At 45.4% G+C, this 21,485-nt stretch overlaps 1 protein-coding gene and 1 long non-coding RNA gene across 4 annotated transcripts in view; both read right to left on the reverse strand.

Moving 5' to 3' along the window:
• Positions 1-21,485, reverse strand: part of LOC127525970 (uncharacterized) — a 495,457-nt gene that overhangs the window by 335,525 nt on the left and 138,447 nt on the right. The gene's annotated exons all lie outside the window — the stretch shown is intronic.
• The window catches only part of rps6ka2 (ribosomal protein S6 kinase, polypeptide 2), a 123,790-nt gene that overhangs the window by 47,416 nt on the left and 54,889 nt on the right, over positions 1-21,485 (reverse strand). For all 3 annotated transcript variants that reach the window (XM_051919407.1, XM_028821099.2, XM_028821100.2), the window contains exons 3-8: positions 18,296-18,377; positions 15,236-15,316; positions 12,982-13,061; positions 5,338-5,444; positions 2,844-2,881; positions 2,378-2,520 (exon numbers count right to left, since the gene is read on the reverse strand). In XM_051919407.1, the coding sequence (XP_051775367.1) occupies positions 2,378-2,520; positions 2,844-2,881; positions 5,338-5,444; positions 12,982-13,061; positions 15,236-15,316; positions 18,296-18,377 (531 nt within the window). The remainder of the gene's footprint in view (positions 1-2,377; positions 2,521-2,843; positions 2,882-5,337; positions 5,445-12,981; positions 13,062-15,235; positions 15,317-18,295; positions 18,378-21,485) is intronic.

Below are 21,485 nucleotides of genomic sequence, written 5' to 3' on the forward strand. Positions count from 1 at the left end.
TCACAACATCCAAACAGCCCGGACGAGAACGTGACATTCAGCCCAACACGCTCGCCGGTCCCGACCACAAACAACAATCAAGTAAAGCTCTAAAGGTCCCTAAAGTCCAACTGTCCACTGCACTGCTGGTCACCTAACTCTGCGTGAAGACAAACTTCCAACCATTTCTTCAGTATCCACATATAAACTTCCCACTGTGTCCTCCATGTTCCTGATGAACTCATTTCAAAGATTCCCTGCACGCCTTTCTTTGAGGATTTTAAACACTTCAGTCAGGTCACCTCCTGATCTCCACTGACTACCACATGGGGTAAGTGACATAAAAAAAACAATGGCATCAAATTTAGGTGGCATATTCCTTTAATGCATGTGTTCTCAACCATCTACTTAGGGTGTAAATTCCACCTATTTACTTCTATTGGAATTGAAATTGCAGAGTGAAACACAAAAACAATCAAATATAATCAGCAGCGTCAGGTGGCCCCGACCCCTTTGGCTCAACACAGAAAGTACATGGAGAACAGGTCTGTTTTTGTGCATTTGCTATTGTATCTGTTATTACATCCCGGCTCATTTAAATGTCCCTCCATTCCTTGTGCTTTGTGGGAGGAGCCAACCTGACATCACCACTCTTGAGCCCTCCCATTGGCCATTTAAGGCCAGAACAGAGTGAGTTCAGATAAGCGGATCATTGCGTTGCTCAACATTCTGTGAGTTTTGTTGTTTTTCTTTTGGCTTTCTCACTTCTATTTTAAGGATTTACGTTAATGGATTGTGTTTACTGTGGGATTGGCTGCTTCTCTCCTACTGTTCCTTGTATTTGCTTGTTTTACCTGAACAAACCCTAATCTAAAATGATTCTTTGCCCTTTTGAGCACAAAAAAGGGGTTCATGGTCATCCTCCCTCTTGTGGGGATTTTAATATATTTTGGGATATTTCTTGTGATTACATCAGCTCTCCATATTTGGGGCCTGCTAGGCCAGAAGCCTGCATCAAGCAGTTGTGGGACTGGCCGAGTATCCTGGAGCAGGCTGATGAGGTCGCTTCCCTGATTTTATGGTCATTTTAGGGGGCATCACACCCATCTTGTTATTTTAAATTAAAAAATGGAACAAACGTAACAGCAGAAAAGCCACACCAGGGACAGAGCCCTGCTTAAACCCTAACACTACTGGCATAAGAAACAACGTCAAGAATTACAGTCAGGGCTCAAAGAATCAGCCTTAGCTGCTGTAACGACAAGCGAGCCTAGTGAAGTACGTACAACTGTGTCAGACTTGGCACACCATTACTTTTAATTAATACTAAGACGTCGTCAGGTTCAGTTTCAGAGAATTGCCCATGACTAACGGAGAAACGCCTGCCTTCTTGACCTTATTGATAACAGGCCAGCACTGCACGTCACGTTCTAGACGCCTTTCGATTCCCTGGGTGCCTCATTTGTCTTTTCTGGCAGGAATTAAATTGTGCCAACTGCTCTGCTTGGCTGATTGATTAATCAATGGCCTCAAGGCAAAAATAGAAAAATGATACTTACAGGGATCAGACATCGAAAATGAATCCGTCTGCTTGTCTCCCATTCAGACTTGCTAAACAAAAGGCGTCGGGGATTCACTAAAAACAAAGACCGAGAAAACTCCATGCAGCTGCTTACTGAACCCCTTCCTCTATTTTCAAACCTGGCTAATCCAACCCTAGGAGAACTGAAGCCTACCCTGGGAGACGGACGTGCCAGACCGGTGCCACTCCATCTCAGGAGGTGCCACACACAACCACAACACCGTAGGGCAAATGTAGATTCACTGATGAAGGGGGCACGAGTGCCCTCAGGACACAAAGAACCGCAGACATTTGCAACTTGTCAGGGGCAAACTTGAAACAGACAGCCACAAACAAGCAAATGGAGATTACGAGGGGCCACGACTGAAGTGCTTAAAATGATCAAAGGACACACGGGGACCTATCAAGATCTCCAGTGTCTGCAGATAAAGGAGATGTAACTGACAACGAGACAATCGACATTTGACTTTGCAATCATTCATTCGATAAAAAACGACCAGCTATGCCATTTCCGCCTACGGCACCAGCAAGTCCACCCTTGGCTCTCATGCTGGCATTGCCCCCTCAAGTTGGTGTTTGCTATAACTGACTGCCAGTCTCGGACATCGACTCATCTGTGTGATGTTTGAGGGGTGTCTTGTGTGCAAATCCCCCCGACAGCATCTCAATGGAATTCTGATTTGGTGTTCTTAATGCATAAACTCACCCAGCCCTAGTTAGCTAATTTAGCAATTCTCGTTTATTCGATTAAATTGTAACGCACACTTCGCGTGAACAGAAAATGCACCGTGCAGCGGTAGATAAAGGTCAGCATACCATCAGCACACCAAAGGACCACCAGTCAGCGCTCTGTGTGTGCCCTCTCCGGTTGACGACTTCAGGAGCCATGTATTCGATTGTCCCGCAGAAGGAGTACGCCCGCTTGTCGTGGTCGATCGCCTCCTTGCTAAGGCCAAAGTCTGAAAGATGGACAGCCCAGCAGGTTACATCAGAAATGTTAGGCCCATAATTATAAAATGAGTAAAACAACTTTCTCTCAGTGAATTCACTCATCTGTTAGTCCATTCAAACCAGTCACTACCCCTAAACACATTACAGGGTCTGGGGTGTTTTTAATGGCTGTTGGGCTCCAACTACAAGTCAGCGCCACATGGGATGCACTCACAGAGCACATCTGCACAGCCACAGCCATTCACATGCGATCTGCAGAAGAAGGCTGAGCTCACGGCCCTGGTGCCGGACCACCACTGTGCCGGCCGGATCTTCACACATTCCCAGTTACCTGTTATCTTGATGTGTCCTTCTTCATCCAAAAGGATGCTATAATAAAAACAAAAGTTGAATTTTAGGAACATAGCAGTCAGATGAGAAGAAAATGACTACAAAGTGCTGAGAGTAAAACTAAACCACATTCACGTGACACTCACTGTTTTGGTCTAATTAAAGGAACACACTCGTCACAAATGATATTTTTTCAATTTTAGGGTTGCCCAGTATACTGGTACTGGAAAAGTACTGAAAATGTTACGGAATTTTGGTACTGGAAGTAAACGTCAGCTTTCCCCTCAATCAACTCCCTCGGCATATTTTGGGCTGTTTCTCGTGATTACATCCGCTCTCCATATTTGGGGCCTGCTAGGCCAGAAGCCTGCATGTAGCAGTTGTGAGACTGGCAGGACAAAGGCTGCAACGTGAGTGAAATTTAACAGTCAAACCCACAGCCCCTCATTACTTTGATGTGATCGGGACTCCCCTTCATAGACCCCTTAATTCAGTATTTTGTAAAAAGTGGCTATTCCAACCTTGAGTCTTCTTGGATAAGTCTCTACAAGAACAACAGCATTTATTTCTAGAGGACATTTTCATAGAAATAATGGAGCTCAAAGTGCTTTATAAAATGGAGAAAGAAAAAAGAAAAAATATAAAAATTAGGCAATGCTAATTAATAAAGAATAAAGTAAGGTCTGACAGCCAGGAAAGACAGGATAGATAGATAGATAGATAGATAGATAGATAGATAGATAGATAGATAGATAGATAGATAGATAGATAGATAGATAGATAGATAGATAGATACTTTATTAATCCCAGGGGGAAATTCACAGATAGATAGATAGATAGATAGATAGATAGATAGATAGATAGATAGATAGATAGATAGATAGATAGATAGATAGATAGATAGATAGATAGATAGATAGATAGATAGATAGATAGATAGATAGATAGATAGATAGATAGATTTGCAGGGGTTCCAAGGCCTCGAGACCACCCAGACCCCCACTGGACACAGACTCAGCACGCCTGGATTTGAGCAGCTTAGCCGACTCTACCTGGCAGATCCTCTCAAGCTCCGTTAGATTGCACGTTAAGCGTCGTTGAGCGGCCGTCTTCAGGTGTCTGCACACATCCTCTGTGGGGTTCAAGTACGGTCTGCTCAGTCACACTTGTCTCAAAGCCGCTCCAGCATTGCCTTGGCTGTATGGTTTGCATGTCATTTAAGTGTCACATTGTTGACTGGAGTCCTGCTGAGAAGGCTGACCTCAGGCTCTCAGAGTCTTTTAAATGTCATTTGACTCCAAGCAGACGTTAGCTCCTCTGCTATAAATGCCTGATGGACTGAGTGCTGCCGTCCTTCCAACAAGTCTTTCTGTCTCTGCAGAGACCTTCTGCAACTCTGTTAGAGCGACCATTGGGTTTGTGGCCACCTCCCTGAGTCAGACCCTTGGACACTGGACAGCCAACTCTAAGACAGTCTTGTTGGTTCCAAACTTCCTCCAATTCTCAATTCTTGAGGCCACTGGGAACACCCAAAGCTTTACAATGGCTTTGTCCTCCTATCCCTGATCTGTGCCTCACCAAAGTTTGATTGTGGACGTCAACATCAGTGATGGTGACACACGTGCCAAAGGTGACATGCCACAGTATTTTGGGTGACACTCCAGCATTCACCAACATACGAAATACCAAGAGACCCTACAGCACCCGGAGCTTAAAATGGACCCTCACCTCTCCGTATCGGCACTTCATCTGTCATCACAGCAGCTGCACCATCCTATCGTCTTCTAGCTGCTGCGCTGGAAGCTCATTTTCAAGGCACAAGCTCGGTATCTGTGACTGCAGTCTCCAAAATGAGGGCACTGTCGGTGTTTGAGTGAAATCAGCCTTTGCATTCACAGCTCATCTGAAGTGCATTGAAGTATTTTGTGCCAGGAGTCACTTCAGCAACACCGCTGCAGAGGTAAGGCAGACATGAACCTCAAAGAATATTCCAGCCTACGGTCTCGACAGAGTCTGCAAAGGGCAGTGTCGACGTCGTTGTCTCTTTACGGTTAAAAAGGCCAAGCTAAGCGTCTCTCCTCTCAACTATCCCTCCACGAGCATCTGGAGCACTTAAAGGTGCCATAAAAAAGGAGTCAGCAGCCACTACACCGTGTGCCAGAGTCGGGTGGCAGAAGATGAGGTTTGCTAAGAGGAGTGGAGGTGAAGAAAGAGAAAGAAGAGAAGGAAAAAGAAAGAAGGGAATCGTGCTTTTGACTTGTGCTGTACATGTGGGGAACGGGGGGAAGCGAAAAAAAATAAAGAGTGTGCTTGCACTTGTGTCCCACATCTGTCTGAGTTGGGTTTGGGCAGCAGTGCGCCCCCTGGTGGTCCACACGGTTTACTGCAATGGCAGATATGAGCAAACACAAAAAGACAAGTCACTTGTTTTATGAACCTGCAGCAGTGCTATAATAATAATAATAATAATAATAATAATAATAATACAAACTTACTTTTCAGGCTTGAGATCCCTGTAAATAATTCCCAGGCTATGAAGGTGGTCTAAAGCCAAGGCCAGCTCAGCTAAATAAAATTTGACATCTTCTTCGGTGAACATCACCTGCATTAAAACAAAATATCAGTAAATGTTCTGCCCTTTAAATATAAAAAATGAAAGAGAGCATAACAATGAAATCCAAACATGAATTTCATATCAAGATGAGGACGTTGGTTTCTTTAAAGCGGTGAGCCACTGATGAAGCAGACGCGGTCCATAGGTGCTGCTCCTGCTTTGCCCCTGGCGATTGCTGGGAGAGGCTCCAGCTGCCCGCACCCCTGCCTTAGATTAGCAGGTTAAGCAAGCGGATGGTTGGATTTATTTAAAGAGGGTCGAAACCCAACAAGCAGATCCAAAACGCACAGCTGGTGGTGAAACACAAGAACGGCAAATGACGCAGAGGATAAAACCAAAAGGTCAAAGGCATTAAAAGGTTCTAAGGAGGTCTAAATGAGGCACTTGTACAAAATATCTCAAATTCGGCAGCTTCAGCTTACTTCATAGAACAATTCAGGCAACAGTGTGACGCGTATGCAAATAATGAAACGCTTATACGTGCGTATGGCAGGCAGTCTAGGGGCTTAACTGAGGGTAAAACGCCAGACAGGGGGCTAACGAAGTGCAAAGCCGCAAAAGAGATGACCGACTACAGCCAAACCGATTTGCACTTCCCCCCTCCAGACCACGCCCACCTGCTGACCTCACTTCCGCCCGTGCCCTGTTAGACCCTCCTCTTCTTTCCGCCGCCTATAAAAGCAGTTGCTTGCCAGCCCCAGTCAGTTCTGTCTCTTGAGAGAGCAAAACTCCTGACGATATACGGGGCGGATCAGCAAAGCTGTTTCTCGTCTTTGTGTTCTCTTTTAGGACGTTCATAAAATGGTCAGAAAGCCGCAAGCCGTTGTTCTATTTGTGAGCTCATCTAACGGTCCGCACTTCAGTCAGAGAGGCTCTGCTCCCAACCGGCTAAGTTAACATTCTAGTATTAATGGAAATGGCTGAGGATGTTCTCATACGTGTGCACTTACGGGAAACACTGCCATTAAACACACACAGTCACTGTACGTGAACATTTAATGTCCAAGATTGGCTCTGACACACCTAAGAAATAAAAATAAGAGTCTCTGATCGTAACAGTGACGCCCTGAGGCTCAGGAGCAGATCCTGGAAGTCGCCCGTTGTGACGTCACAAGTGTCGCTAAACTAAAACTTAAAACTTAAACTTAAAAGAAGTGGTGAGGCGGGTGGCCTTCTGCTGTTAGGTACCTAAAATCTGGAATACGAGTTTACTGATAGAAATTCGCCAAGCTGATACGATGGAGCACTTTAAGAAACTGCTAAAAATGACATTATTTGAACATGGTGTTCTCACAGCGTCATCTTAAATTTGTTAAATGGTGCGACTCAAACCACCTACACCTGAACACCAGCAAAACCAAGGAGCTGGTGGTGGATTTTAAGAGGACCAGGCCCCACATGGACCCCGTGATCATCAGAGGTGACTGTGTGCAGAGGGTAAAGACCTATAAATACCTGGGAGTGCAGCTGGATGATAAATTAGACTGGACTGCCAATACTGATGCTCTGCGCAAGAGAGGACAGAGCCGACTATACTTCATTAGAAGGCTGGCGTCCTTCAACATCTGAAATAAGATGCTGCAGATGTTCTATCAGACAGTTGTGGCGAGTGCCCTCTTCTCCGTGGTGGTGTGCTGGGGAGGCAGCATAAAGAAGAGGGACGCCTCACGCCTAGACAAACTGGTGAGGAAGGCAGGCTCTATTGTAGGCATGGAGCTGGACAGTTTGACATCAGTGGCAGAGCGACGGGCGCTGAGCAGACTCCTGTCAATCATGGAGAATCCACTGCATCCACTGAACAGGATCATCTCCAGACAGAGGAGCAGCTTCAGCGACAGACTGCTGTCACCGTCCTGCTGCACTGACAGACTGAGGAGATCGTTCCTCCACCACACTATGAGACTCTTCAATTCCACCCGGGGGGGTAAACATTAACATTATACAAAGTTATTGTCTGTTATACCTGCATTGTTATCACTCTTTAATTTAAAATTGTTATTATCAGTATGCTGCAGCTGGAGTATGGGAATTTCCCCTTGGGATTAATAAAGTATCTATCATATAGTGCCTTTCATTCATTCATTCTATCTATCTATCTAGTGTAACCCTGATATTCTGTATATGCATTGAATTATCATTTTTATCATATCTCCGCAATCCATACTAACCCCTACTTTCTCTGCTGTTCTTTTTCTGTTTTTCTGTGGTGGTGACCTGCACCCCCACCACCTGATCAGGGCACCGTGCAGTCCCTACATTGGTGGATTGAAGGCCAGACGTCTACATGGATGGACAAGTGGAGAGGACTGGCGAGCTTTGTTGGGCTGAAAGGCCTGCTCTCGTCTAGATTGTTCAAATGTTCTAATGACTTATTACATGACCATCATCATCATCTAATTCTTCCACGTGAAGCCTGAAAACCTGATTGAGATCATTTATAGGAGGTAGAATGTCCAGTGGGGGTCTCTTGGCCTTGGAGCCCCTGTAGATTTTGTTTTGTTTTTGTCCTCCAGCCCATCTGGAGTTTTTTGGTTGTTTTTCTGTCCTCCCGGCCACCTGACTTTACTTTATTCTTTGTTACTAACTGCCTAATCTTATTTTTCATCTTTGAGCTGCGCCATTTGTGTGAAAATGTGCTACAAAACTAAACAGAATGTCCAGAGGAGACGTCTGAGCTGCTGAGGAGACCCTTCACTGCGGAAACTCAAGGCTTCTGTCATTAAAGTATTAAAGCCATGGAGTCGGCAATGACTTCATGGGAAGAAACAGACAGAGAGAGAGAGAGAGAGGGACCCTAATCAGGGTTGGGTGTTTTAAAAGTCCCCCCCCGTTAAAGTGTCATTCATGGCTGAACAGTTTGCCAGTAAATGACACTGAATGATAACAGGTCTCCTGGAGTGAGACACTGTGAGGCTAATTTAATATTAGCTAAACACGTAATGAACAGTGAACGTGTGTGTGTTTACACCAACCAGCCACCTGCCTAATATTGTGTAGGCCCCCCTCGTGCTGACCTGTGGAGGCACAGACTCTACAAGACCACCGAAGGGGTCTTGCGCACCAAGGTCTTGTAAGCTGTAATGTGTGGCCTCCATGGATGGGATTTGGTTTTTCCTGCACATCCCACACATGTTCATTCGGATTGAGATTTGGGGAAACCGGAGGTCAAGTCGACACCCCTGAACTCTTCGTCGTGTCCCTCAGACCAGTCCTGAACATTTTGTGTCAGGTTGTGTTATTCTGTTAACAGGGAACGCCGCTGCCATAAAGGGGTGTCTGTGATCAGCAACTCTCTTTAGGTAGGTGGTACGTGTCACAGTTAACACCCACATGAATGTCAGGACCCAGCTGGACATTACCCAGAGACCCCTACTGCCTCTATTGGCTTGCCTTCTTCCCATAGTGCCTCCTGCTTCCATCTCCTCCCCAGGTAAACAACACACACACACAGCCGTCTACATTAATTAAAGGAAAACCTGATTCTTCAGACCAGGCCGTCTGCTTCAGCTGGTCCATGGTCCAGATCTGAGGCTCATGTGCCCACTGTAGGGGCTTCAGCAGTGGACAAAGGTCGGCGCTCTGCGGCCGTGTGATACTCTGTGTGTTCTGACGCCTTCCTCTCATGGCCAGCATTCACTTTTTCAGCAATTTGTGCTCAGTAGCTCTTCTGTGGGATCGGACCAGACGGCCACGCACCTCATCACCTTGGGTGTCCATGACCCCGTCACCGATTGACTGGTTGTCACTCCTTGGACCACTTTTGGTTGGTCTTCACCACCGACTACCAGGAACAAGACCTGCCATTTTAGAGATGCTCTGACCCAGTCGTCTGGCCAACACAACGTGGCCTCTTGTCAAAGTCACTGCCGTCCTTACGCTCGCCCAAGTTTTCCTGCTTCCAGCAAATCACCTTCAAGACCTGACTGTTCTCTCACTGCCTAATGAGTGCCACTCCTTGACAGGTGTCACTGTGACAACATAATGAATGGTGTTCACTTGACCTGTCAGTGCTCCTAATGTTGGGGCTAATTGGTGCAGATATGACTGTGGAGTTTCAAAGGGGGGCTTTGTGGGGCTTCATTTATTCAATTTAGGTTACTTGGTAATAAAATGGACACAATACTTTAGTTGGTTCCTTACACAAATGTGACACAGAGGTGACGTGCCCTCCACACCCCGGCTGTGTGCTCCAGGATGATCTTCACGGACGCCGGCCTCTTTATTTCTCAGCTCGCTGAGCGGCAGGTGACTGAGAACGCCACAGCTAAACACAATTATCTCTGCCCGCTGTGACATTTCCTGAATCTTCTGCGACTTTGTCATTTATCCTACAAATGATGTTACTGCTCGTCTGGATGGCAGTTATGGGAAATCAGCAAAGTGCCTGTCTGTCTGTAATCTGTCACTCAACTTGAGGACCTGCTCAGGGAATTCATCAAATAACAGCAACGCTTCTTCATTTTCTATTGGGCCTCTCACGACGAGCAGCATCACAACTGCATAATTTACAAATAGCAGAACGGTGCGAGAAAGCCCCTTACTTTATATAGTGCCTTTTACAGGGAGGTGCCTAAGGAAGAGAAGAGTCCAGTGGATGGGCAGATCTTAAGGTCCAGGAAGCTGCCAAGGAAGTCCGATTTCTGCTGACCTTTCCCATCCTGGTCATCTCAAGTATCACACCCTCCCTTCTGGGAAACGTTACAAGATTCCAAAGGTTTTTCCAAAGAGTTTTTTTTCCTTTCTTTCCATCCATCCATCCATCCATCCATCCATCCATCCATCCATCCATCCATCCATCCATCCATCCATTTTCCAAACCCCCTTTGTCCTGCGCAAGGTCCTGGGAGAGCTGGAGCCTCATGGATGCCGCAGGACACAAGGCTGGAGCAACACGTGGACACGTCACCAGTCGATTTTGGGGTCTTATTCCCATTCAATTTTTTTCCAGGTTCCCACTTATTTGTGAAATTTGAACGATTTGTTGTGTTTTAACTAACATTAATAGCAAGATGAGAAACTTATTTGTCTGTTTTTTCCTTTCATACGGTGATACAGGGTGGCCCATGAGGCGACTCCCGTCGTGTCTGATACGGGCACAGAGCTGTAGTGACGCCCAAGGAGATCACTTTCAGGATCTTCTGTAAATGTGAGTACCAGATGTGATCGTTTTTCTCTTCACCACATAATGCAGTCGTCTCGGTGGAGGTGGGACACTTTTTCGTGGACCACCCTGTATTATGATTGTATGCCCTTATCGGTCATTTTGCATTAACGGTCATTTTTCCATTGCTAATTATCCAGGTAGACTTTCAAAAATGTTACGTTTAAGAAAAGTGAAGACCAGTCAGTCTCAGAGCCCACTCCACCAACACACGTACATGGATGCCATTTTCACATCAGCTGAACTGGAATCTCACATCCATTAAAGCTGCTGGGCCACCACAAGCCTATTTGGGGTTCGTTTTTAACCCCATGACAGTTTAAAGTGCTGTTAAAAAGCAGCTGTTTAATGGACTTTACTAACACATGGAATTCACTTATCACTATTATCTTTGAATATGGCTCTTGGTTACAAAAATGTTTCATACAGAAAAATGTGATAACCGACTCTTTGATGACTGAGAATTGCTCATATTAACTTTCACATCGGTTCACACCTGCATGTTACGCCACACCGACATTTCACACACGTCTGTAACTTTGAGACCAAATCTGCACACCAGTGGCGTAGGGACAGTAGGGGGGGCCTGGCTGAGTTCAGGCCCACCCTGATTGGCCATAGGCCCAGCCAATCAATTCATTGCATATGAAATTTTCTATTACATTTTGTAATTGATTGTGTGTTTGTTATTTTATCTTTTCTTTGGTTTCAAAGTGGTATGTCAAATATGTCATTGGTTTACTGAATTGTCAATAAATAAATAAATGGGGCGGGGCTATGGTGTATGTGTTACCTGATTGGTCGTAGTTATTAGAGAGTGTGGCAGACGGTCGGGGCCCTTACCCAGCTGGGACGCCCTGATTATGAAAGAAGTTCACCTATAAAAATGGGCCAGTCGCCAGCAGATGGCCAGGAGTCCCATCTGGGATGCCACTGTGCACCACCAGGGGGTGTACCAACCACACACCAATACTGTACAGCACACACGTTTTATTCCAGTGGTGATGAACTTCTCCTTGCTCCCCACTACATGGCACAGTACAACAAAGCACAGTCCATCTTTCTTCTCTCTTTTCTCTGCTGCCTCCACTCCTCTTCCCAGCAAGCTTCGTCCACCTCCTCCCAACTCTGGCTCCTAGAATGGCGTGAGGTGGCCCCTTTTTTAGGGCACCCATAAGTACTGCAGGTACTCCCAGATCCTCTAACGGCAGCACTTCTGGGTGTGGTGGAAGTGCTGCAACTCGGGGCTCTGAAAATGTTACCAGGCACCTCCTAGTGATGGCCATGGACCCCAGCAGGGTTGAGCTTCTAAGTTCTAAACACGTGGCTCCACTGTGAGACTGGGGAGGTATTGCCCTGAATATTCCCTCACCCCTGGTCCTTCCATAACAGGGACGTCCCTGCCATCCCCACAACAGGTAACAGAACCTTAAGTTGCTCCATTGAGTATTTTTGACGAACACCAAGAGATGGTTTCTTATTTTGAGGGATTATTTCTGACATGGCAAGACAAATGGAAATATCAAGGTTTTTCAAGTAGCCTCATTTAGATGAAGAGGAACACCCGGACACAAAAGAGTCACACAATGTACACCACAGTGTGCGGCTGAGAACATGACTGGAGCAAACATTTCATCTGAGGAGACCCTGGCTTTAGCGGCCTCAAAAGACGAGTACACCGTGACAGAACCAACCAAAGATTTGTCGGCCATAGATGAACCAGCCACTCAAACTAACATGCAATCATTTCTGATGGGAAACACTCAGAGTGCCTTGATCATTTTTGCTCAGCTTTTGTATGGTCTTAATAACTCAGTTATTTGAATGTACCACAGTATGAATTGATGGAGAGTTTTGGAAAATCGCCCTTATATATCCTACTAAAATCTACAACACCCATTTTATTCACAGGCCTACCCTCAAATCTATTCCTGGATACACCCCTGCTGCACACAGAATGGAGGTCTCACCAGCACATTAGGACCTAATCCCAGTTTAGCCTCATCTACACACCTGGCCAGCTTGGGCTTACATTCCTGTCCAGACCATTGAAGGTCATCTAGATCACAGTATGATCAGAAACAAAAATGACCGTGACTCGTCACCAGAGACAAAGTCAGAGGGGAAAAACCAAGAGGTCATCACGTGAACGTGACTTTCACTACACGAAGGAAAAACAGTAAAGGATTTCAAAAGTAAGATTCTGTGTGCCGCCATCTTAAAGAGGTGGGACACAATGACATTATGTGTGCTATAAAGGTCAACAATATCTGAGGCCAAACAACACGAGCCGCTCACGCCAGGTCGAGTGCTTGTGTTCAACAGCAGGACAGAGAGAGTCGCGACTCAGTTGTTTCTACTAACCTCTTTGGAGAGCCGTGTGAAGAGGTCTCCTCCTCTGAGGAAATCTAAAATCAGGTAGAGCTTCCCTTCTGTCTGAAATGCTGCGTAAAAAAAAAAAGAAAAAGCAAAACACAAAGTGAGCAGACGTGACTCCGAGTTCCTGCCTGAAGTGCGGTTTACAGTGAGCGATAAGGGCTGGTGGCGGGGGGGTGGTTGGCTCAAGGCGTTCTTCTTGACAGCCACGTGTTATTGATGGGGTTAAATGAGTCCTGAGTTAGCAAATTAATGAATGAGTTAAAAAGACTGCAATTAATTAGCAAAGTGAAAGAAAAATCTCCTGGGATTGATGACTGAGTTTGATGGACAGAGTCAGGCTTAATGCCCCCACCCCCCTGTTATGATAAGCCTCCCTGAAAAAGACCCCCGCGTGATTAACTTCAACATTCATTCAAATGATCTGGAAAACTGATGAGAACTAAGAATTTCACAGAGATTACCAAATGGAAACTTCATTGAAACAAAACTAACAAAGAAAAAGAAAAAAAGAAAAATAAGAATAAGAGTTAAATAACTGGAGAAGAAAGCCATCTGAAGGGTGTGCTAATATTACAAAGCAAAAAAACTCTTCAATTCCAACATCGAAAACAAAAAATCCCAGATGATGTGTGAGCAAGCAGACGAGAATTTGGGAGCAAACTGGGAAGAGCATAAAGGACAGAAACAGAAACACAACTGGGAGATGAACAAGAGGAACACGAGGGACAAAACAATCAGAAGCAGAGGATCAAAACAAATCAGACTGAGCAAAACGCTGAAGAACGACTGCAACTCGGATGAGGAAATGGGACTTTAGTTGGCCATTTAACCCATCATGTTGGTTACTCCCTGGGTCATGACCCCCTCAGACACACCCCTAGATGTTAGCAACGTGGGCAGTTGCCCTAACAACGAGACTCAAACACAGCAGCAGCTGCAAAGAAAACAAAATGGAGGTCAAAACAGTGCAAGAAATGAAACAACTAACTATGGAAAAATAAGCCAGATAATCAAATTTAGAACAAACAAACAAACAAACAAACAAACAAACTGGATCATTAAAACACATTAAAAATGCTAAAGAGAGAAATGTTCCAAACCAGAAATGAAGAACATTATACAGTATATAAAATTTTTAAACTTTCCAAAATACAAATCCACAGGATAAAATACTACAAAATCTAATGGGCAGTTAAAAGTTAAAAAACATTTATAAACTCGAGGAAACATTGACTCTGAATAGCAGCGTACAAAACTACTTGTTATGACTCAAGGCCTAAACAAAAGCAAAAATTGTGAATTCCTTCCAAAATAGGCCTGAGGACTAAAAGGGAGAGGGGAACAGCAAAGCCCAGGCTCAGAATAACAAGGTGCATCAAACCTAGAAATACCGTAGATACTCGCGTATAACTCGGGTCTTGAAACCCGAAAAATCGATCATAAAATCAGACCCCGACTTATATACGACACATTTTTTTTTTTTACATCTCCTTTCCTCCTCCAATCTCTCATCAGTTTCTCAGACGCATCAAATTTTGTTGTAGTAGCGTGGTTCCCAATTTCTTTCGCCACTTCAACGACTTTTAATTTAAAACCAGCTTCATATTTTTTTCTGATCGAATGCTCCATCGTAGATAAGGGATGCTCTTACGATAAAGGTGTGTGAGGGTGTGAGATATGAAAAACACAAAACAGTCCAAACGTCGCTTCAGAATAGTGCGGGTATCACCGTGTGGTCACATAGGCACAATACATAGAAAACAAAAGGCCGTGTGCTCCGTGGTGACTCTCTCAGGTGGGCGTCAGCATATCGTAATCTCTTGGACCAATAAGGTGAGTTTTCTGCATTCGACTTATACGGCTGACATTATAAAATACTGGAAATTATACAGTAAAATCAAGTCTGCGGGAGAACTTAAACGCAAGTACTGTATATACGGTAAGTGTAAGAACAAAAGTGGAAGGTCCCAATTTCACTAAATCCCCTAACGTTGGAGAATTAGGAGAATACTCAAAGTAGATTTTTTATTTAACGTTTGGGTGCATCGACACAGACACCACTGTCTGAAATACGGGGTGTGTATTTGGCGTCACACCAACATCCCGTCGCATGCATAAGGACTGCGTTCAACAAAGTGGAGTTCTCCCGTAAACAGGGAGTGTAAGGCCATTGCAGACAGATAAACCCTGGCTGTCATCCTCCCCGTCCCACCAGCACCGTCACACACTCCAGACTTACCATAGTGTAACTTGACAATGAAAGGATGATTTACTTCGGCCAAAATGTCCCGTTCCATTTTTGACCGCACTCGATCTCGAACTGAAAGGAGAAAGAACAGAAGGAGACATAAGTCACAAACAAAAAAGAGAATCCACGTGAAACAGACAGGGAGCGGTGGATTCATAGACCCTGAGTGTTTGATGGGACCCCCTTCAGATCTTCATCTGGGCAGAGATGTGAATGTGGGCTACGGCATTGGGGGGGTCCTTTACTTTCACTTTGGCCTTTATGCTTTAGGCTCATCGATGTGAGTTTGTGTTTTAATTATATTGATATATTTTACATTCTTATTTTTCCTTATTTTCATTACAACATGTTATATAATGTAGGAGACAGACGGCAGCCCAGCCCGCCCGGGACGCCCAAGAGACGGTAGGATGGGGGAAGGCAGCTTCTTTAGGGCACTGCAGCCCCCAGAACGCTAGATGAAAGCTCTCCTGGATAGCAGTGGTGCCCCACATTCCCACAGGGCATCATGGGAGTTCTATATCTCAGCCCTGTTGGGTACCGTGGGTGCTGTGAAAGTGGAGGAGCCGTATGGCATGAGGTTTCCGCGTGGGTGGAAGAGCAGAAGCACCTCCGGGTTGGCCAATATGAGAGGACTTGACCGACCTCACAGGGACGAGCCAGAGTCGGGTGGCAGGTGGATGAAGCTTGCTGGGAGGAGCGGAGGAGAAAGAGAAGAGAAAGAGGAAGAATTGTGTGTGGTGCCAATTATTTACTTGTGGCTGTGATGGTGGGAAACGCTTTGGAAAGAGTTTCCTAAAAATAAATACACTCTTTGTGCTTTTAACTTGAGCCCTGTGTCTGTTGTGTTGCCTCAACAGTGCCCTCTAGTGCCCACAATACCATCATGTGACCATGATCGCTGCTCCCAGTTATATCATCAGGTCTCCCAGTACCAATATGGCACTGATCACACAATTCAGATGCCAGTCTTTTGGTTTCTGTTTTGATGCTTTGGTATTTTGCCCTCCTTTGATTGCACATCTCCATCTCCCGGTCCTTAGAATTTCCATTAACTGACTTTTGGTCAGAACAGAAGAAAATGTCATTAGGGGTGAAGCTCTGCCAGATGATAGCAAATCACACGGATACGGTCAAACAATTGTGAAGGAAACGGATGGCCAAAAATTAAAATAAAATGATATTTGGTATAAGAGCTACCGCCACCTAGTGGTCCACAGGAGCGCACACAGGCTTCTGCATGGCCGTCGCGGTGGCCGTTTCCTTCCCTTTCGGGGCTCCTGACCTCCGCTCTCTGTGAAGGGCGAGTTAACGAAGCTGAAGGCACACGACGAGCCCCCGGAGGCTCAGGGCGTTTCTGCCGAAGCGCTGCGTCTCGTGTTTGTCCTCCTCTCTGTCCTAACGTGGCTCTGGTGGTGATTATGTAAGCCATAGCGAGGCGCGCTCTGTGGAGATCGATACTCAGCGCCGCACTCTCTGGTCACAGGCCTTATTGATCCCCCTCTCGCAGGGACATCTCATCACCATGGTTACGCCTGCCATTATTCTCACTGGCATTTGACTGATGCTGTTGAGGGGCATCGGTTTCACGTAATATTCTGTCAAGGAAACTTTATTTTAGTTTAAACGTTTCTGTGATTTCGCTGAACTCCCGACAGCCGACAGCACAGGGGTTTACTCGTCATTAGTGATCAGCAACCCTGAAAAAAAAACGTCAGATGACACTCCAGACGTCACTATTACCCATCTGCATTATGTCAAAAAGGAGTCACTTTGACCCCTCAGATCCTGTTGGGGGGGGTGAACCGCTAGCATTGGCACCGCTTCACGTCCTTCATCATGAGGGTGTGATTTCCTGCACAAAATGGTGTCCAAAAAGAGGTCTAGAGAACCAAAAATGGGAGGGAATCCCCCAAAAAGCTTGGCGTCTCGTGTAAGTAGGCATCAGGGTGAGTCAAATGGTACGTCACATGTGGGGCTTTTCTTGTACCAGTGAGTCAGGTGGCACCCGACCCAAAAAACTGAAATAATTTCAAAGTGTTTAGAAGGAATTCTTAGGAAAACGAAAACGTGAAGCTTCTCGGTGGTCTCAGTGCGGATGTAACTTTCTAAAGTCGGCTTGCGTTTCACATTCTTGCATTCTGTATCCTGTTTGAAGCCCAATTATGGAGCTCAATCATCACGATTGATGATCAATAAATATAATACTTACAGCTGACTATGAATTCTGAACACGTATGTTCTGGGGGATTATTAATAGATGAGCTAGCGGTGGCCGAGCTTTCATATCAGAAAAAAAACCATTTCTGCCCACCAGTAAGACACTCAGCAGACAGAAGGCGCAGCTCTGATTTTCTCCCTATGGCAGCATTCTTCTTCAAATCAGCGGCTTCTGCAATTTGCTTTCCACTCAGCAGATGTCACTGCTGTTCTTTTCCTTTCTGGCATGTCACCTCCTTGAGCATTGAACATTAAGAAAGACCCCCTGATGACTCTGTGGAATTTGCTTCAGCAGCGCATATCCCACCATAAGCTTTCAATGAAGCCCAAGATGAAGGCTCCAGTGGTTCACGAGTAATCGCGTAACAGACGGACACAGCCCTCAGCATTTTATAAACATTGATTGTTATTGCAAATTCAGAAAAAGGCTTCAAAAATTCAAAACTGAAAATTCCACAGACAGAAAAGAGCCAAAGAATGGAAAAACAGAATAAAAACACTAAATAAAAAGCCACAAAAGACAATATGAAAGATTGGAAAGGCAAAACTAATCAAAAACCCACAAAAAAGAAGCTTTAAAGACACAAATGGTCAAAGGACCCCAAAAACTTATAAAACAAAACCAAACAGACCTGGAGATGACCCTGCACTCTCAATTCAGGTCATTAACAGCCCCCAGCCCTCCCAGACCACCCATGGAACCAGGCCGGGGGGTCTGTCGACGTCACCCCTCTCAAGACCATGGGTGGGAGTTGGGTGACACGTATGGGTGGGATGGCACAAACTTGAGCTCAGTGGTGGCACACAATACCTTCAGGTCACTTCAGTTACCTTTCAGGGTGGCTTTCTTCAGCACCTTCATGGCATAAAGCTGCCCCGTGTCTGAGCCTTTGATCTTCCTCACCAGGAACACCTAATAGAGGCAGAGAAATGTGAAAGTCAGCGCAGGTCTGAACATCAAGAACCTTCCTGGAGACACAACAAAGGTGCCCAGAGTGTGCCGGGATCAGCGCTCTGCTCCACCACACTCCACCACTGACAGAATGACACGTCGGGTCACATCTGGCTTCATTGTCATTCCTGCCACACTCTCAGTCCTCAGTGGCTTGCCATCTTCTGCGTCTTATTCTCTATCAACACTCAAGGCCTTTTCCGTTTCATTTTCTCCCTTTAATTTTGTTAATGATGTAATGCCAGTGTGGCGGGACAAAGTCACCTGTGACAACGATCAAGTGACATTTCTCGGTAATGAAGGAGTTTAAATTCCTGTAATCACATTTACACTTATTGCCCTAACTAGAATTTCGTCACTCGTGTTACTCGTATGTTTCTGATGTGTACATTTCACATACCGCTCAGGCACTTGGTGTTTCTACTCACATACCGATCTGCGCCCCCCAGCCTAACGTCACTGCCCGTGCGTGTGAGAGAGTTCACTTCCCTTTGAGTTGATTTGTGTTCACTTTTGTCCGTATCAAGAAATAAAGATTTTGAGTTCTACTCTGAAAGACGAATTCAAAAAATTAGAAGCAAAAGACAGAATGGAATTCAAATCTAAAGCCCACTTCAGACAGGATTAGTGTTACTGCGGACGCTGGGGTAACGTAATGACTTCCAGCCATTTTAATTCTGCAGGAACTGTGTGTTCAAACCACAGTAAAGATTGCAGAGCCTTGTCCTGTTGTTGTGGATGGCTCCACGCCACAAGGAGCAGGGGAGGAGATGTGCCCAGAACATTACCTTCCCCAGAATGCTAGGTGGCAGCCACCCTGGAAGACGTCGGTGCCTTGGACTCCCACAGGGTACCATGGGAGTTGGAGTTTGATACAGTCCTGTTGGGGTCCATGGGGGCTGCTAAGGGGCGCTGCAGCAGACGCTGAGCCCTGGGGCACCACCGAGTCCATCGCCAAGCACCTGGAGTACTACTGGGTGCCTTATATAAGGGGCCAGAGGACGCTACTCGGTGAGTCAGAGTCGGGAGGAGGGAGACGAAGCTTACCGGGGAAGAGTGGCAGAGAAACGAAAAGGAAAGGAAAGGAAAGAAAAAGGAAGAGTGTTGTGCTTGCTTGAACTGTGTCTTACGTGTGGGGAACGAGGAAAGCGTTTCCCATTTGGGAAAAATAAAAATAAAAATCTGTGCGCTTGGACTTGTGCCTCCTGCATGTGTCTGTGTCGGGTTGGAGCGGTTGGAGCGCCCCCTATCGTCCACACTGTCTATAAGACGTTTGTGAAAATAACCCCAAGAATGTTATGAAGCAGGCGTCCCTAAGCACGCAAGTCCCAAGAGCACTTTCAAAAACACCCAATAGAGAGGGAAATCGCGTCAAAAACCCCGGCTACACACAACAATGGCCTTTAGTAAAACAAAAGATTTAATCTTCAGAAAAAATGTGAGTGGGGTGCAAAGGCAACAGGACTTGACGAAAACAACAAGGCAATCCAGTACAAGTAACAGTCTCAACGGAAAATCTCAAGAATGAAACGTGAAATGTCAAAACTCCAGCCACCGATGCTTCACAGACCCCAACTCAGCATGGCAATAAGTGGGCTCAGGACATGTCTGGAATGACGTGTGACGTCTATCTATCTATCTATTTATCTATCTATCTATCTATCTAATAGTGCCTTTCACTCTATCTATCTATCTATTATATAGTGCCTTTCACTCTATCTATCTATTATATAGTGCCTTTCACTCTATCTATCTATCTATCTATTAATTATATAGTGCCTTTCACTCTATCTATCTATCTATTATATAGTGCCTGTCACTCTAGCTATCTATCTATCTATGTCCCCTCTCACCACATCCATAAACCTTCTTTTAGGCCTTCCTCTTCTCCTCTTCCCTGGCTGCTCTATCCTTAGCACCCGTCTCTCATTATACCCAGCATCTCTCCTCCTGACATGTCCAAACCAACGCCATCTCGCCTCTCTGACTTTGTCTCCCAACCGTCCCACCTGAGCTGACCCTCTAATGTCCTCATTTCTAATCCTGTCCATCCTCATCACACTCAAATCTTAGCATCTTTAACTCTGCCACCTCCAGCTCTGTCTCCTGCTTTCTGGTCAGAGATTGAATTATTGGCCAGTCAAATGAGTTTGGTGGGCTGGCTGTTTGCTATTATAGTCTCTGGAACTTCTAGTTAATTAGAGGTGGGGTACGGAGCCTTGACACGCACAGAACCTGAGTTTGGTGTGTTTTGTTGTGTCTCACTTCAAGAAAAACTTGACGCTTCCATGTTAGGCTATTGATCTGACCTTCCCAGAATTCACCGCTGCGACGGGCTAAACGTCATCCTCAGCACTTGCGGGGTCTCAAAGATCGCGATTGAAAAGGTTTTACTTTCTTGGCTTTTTTATTAAACAAATCTTCTGCTCTTGTTTTTTGACAACAAGCTTTCAATTGTCATTTTTGATCGACTCCACTCCTAGTTTTGAGTTTTGACTATGCATTTTCTGCTCATTTTGTCATATTTTCTGTTCCCGTTTCTTGTGATTCGCTCTAATTGCTCTTTCTTTGTCTGTAAAATGTAACACTCTTCTTATTGTTCAAAGGGCCGCCGTGCTGTTCAGACGCTGCACGCTTAGCGTGTGTGGTGACACCTTAAAGGGACCACGAGAAGAGCACTAACCCCAAATTGTCATTCAAAGGCGGTCCATCCTGTACTTTGCCAACCCAAAATGCCAATCCAAAATCAAAGTCTACTTCCAGAACAAATGCCTGAAGTCTAAAAGCTCACATCCCCTCGGCGATCAATCAAGTACATCAAATCAAACTAAAAATCAACAAACGCTGTGACAGAAATCCCAAACGCCAACTACATCTGCGCTGAGATTTTCTCTCTCGATATCCGTAAACCCGGATGTCAGTATCGCTGACTTTCCATTCTGTCTCAATGGCGACACTTCTGGGTGACCACCACTCAAAATGTCACCAAGATGGGGTCCGAAAAGAAAACGTTTAGAACTAAATGCAGAATCCCAGGTTTAAGTAACACCAGGAATGGACGTTGTGACC

Source organism: Erpetoichthys calabaricus, chromosome 15 (genome assembly GCF_900747795.2).
Source record: "Erpetoichthys calabaricus chromosome 15, fErpCal1.3, whole genome shotgun sequence".
In the NCBI taxonomy this organism is placed as follows: Eukaryota; Metazoa; Chordata; class Cladistia; order Polypteriformes; family Polypteridae; genus Erpetoichthys; species Erpetoichthys calabaricus.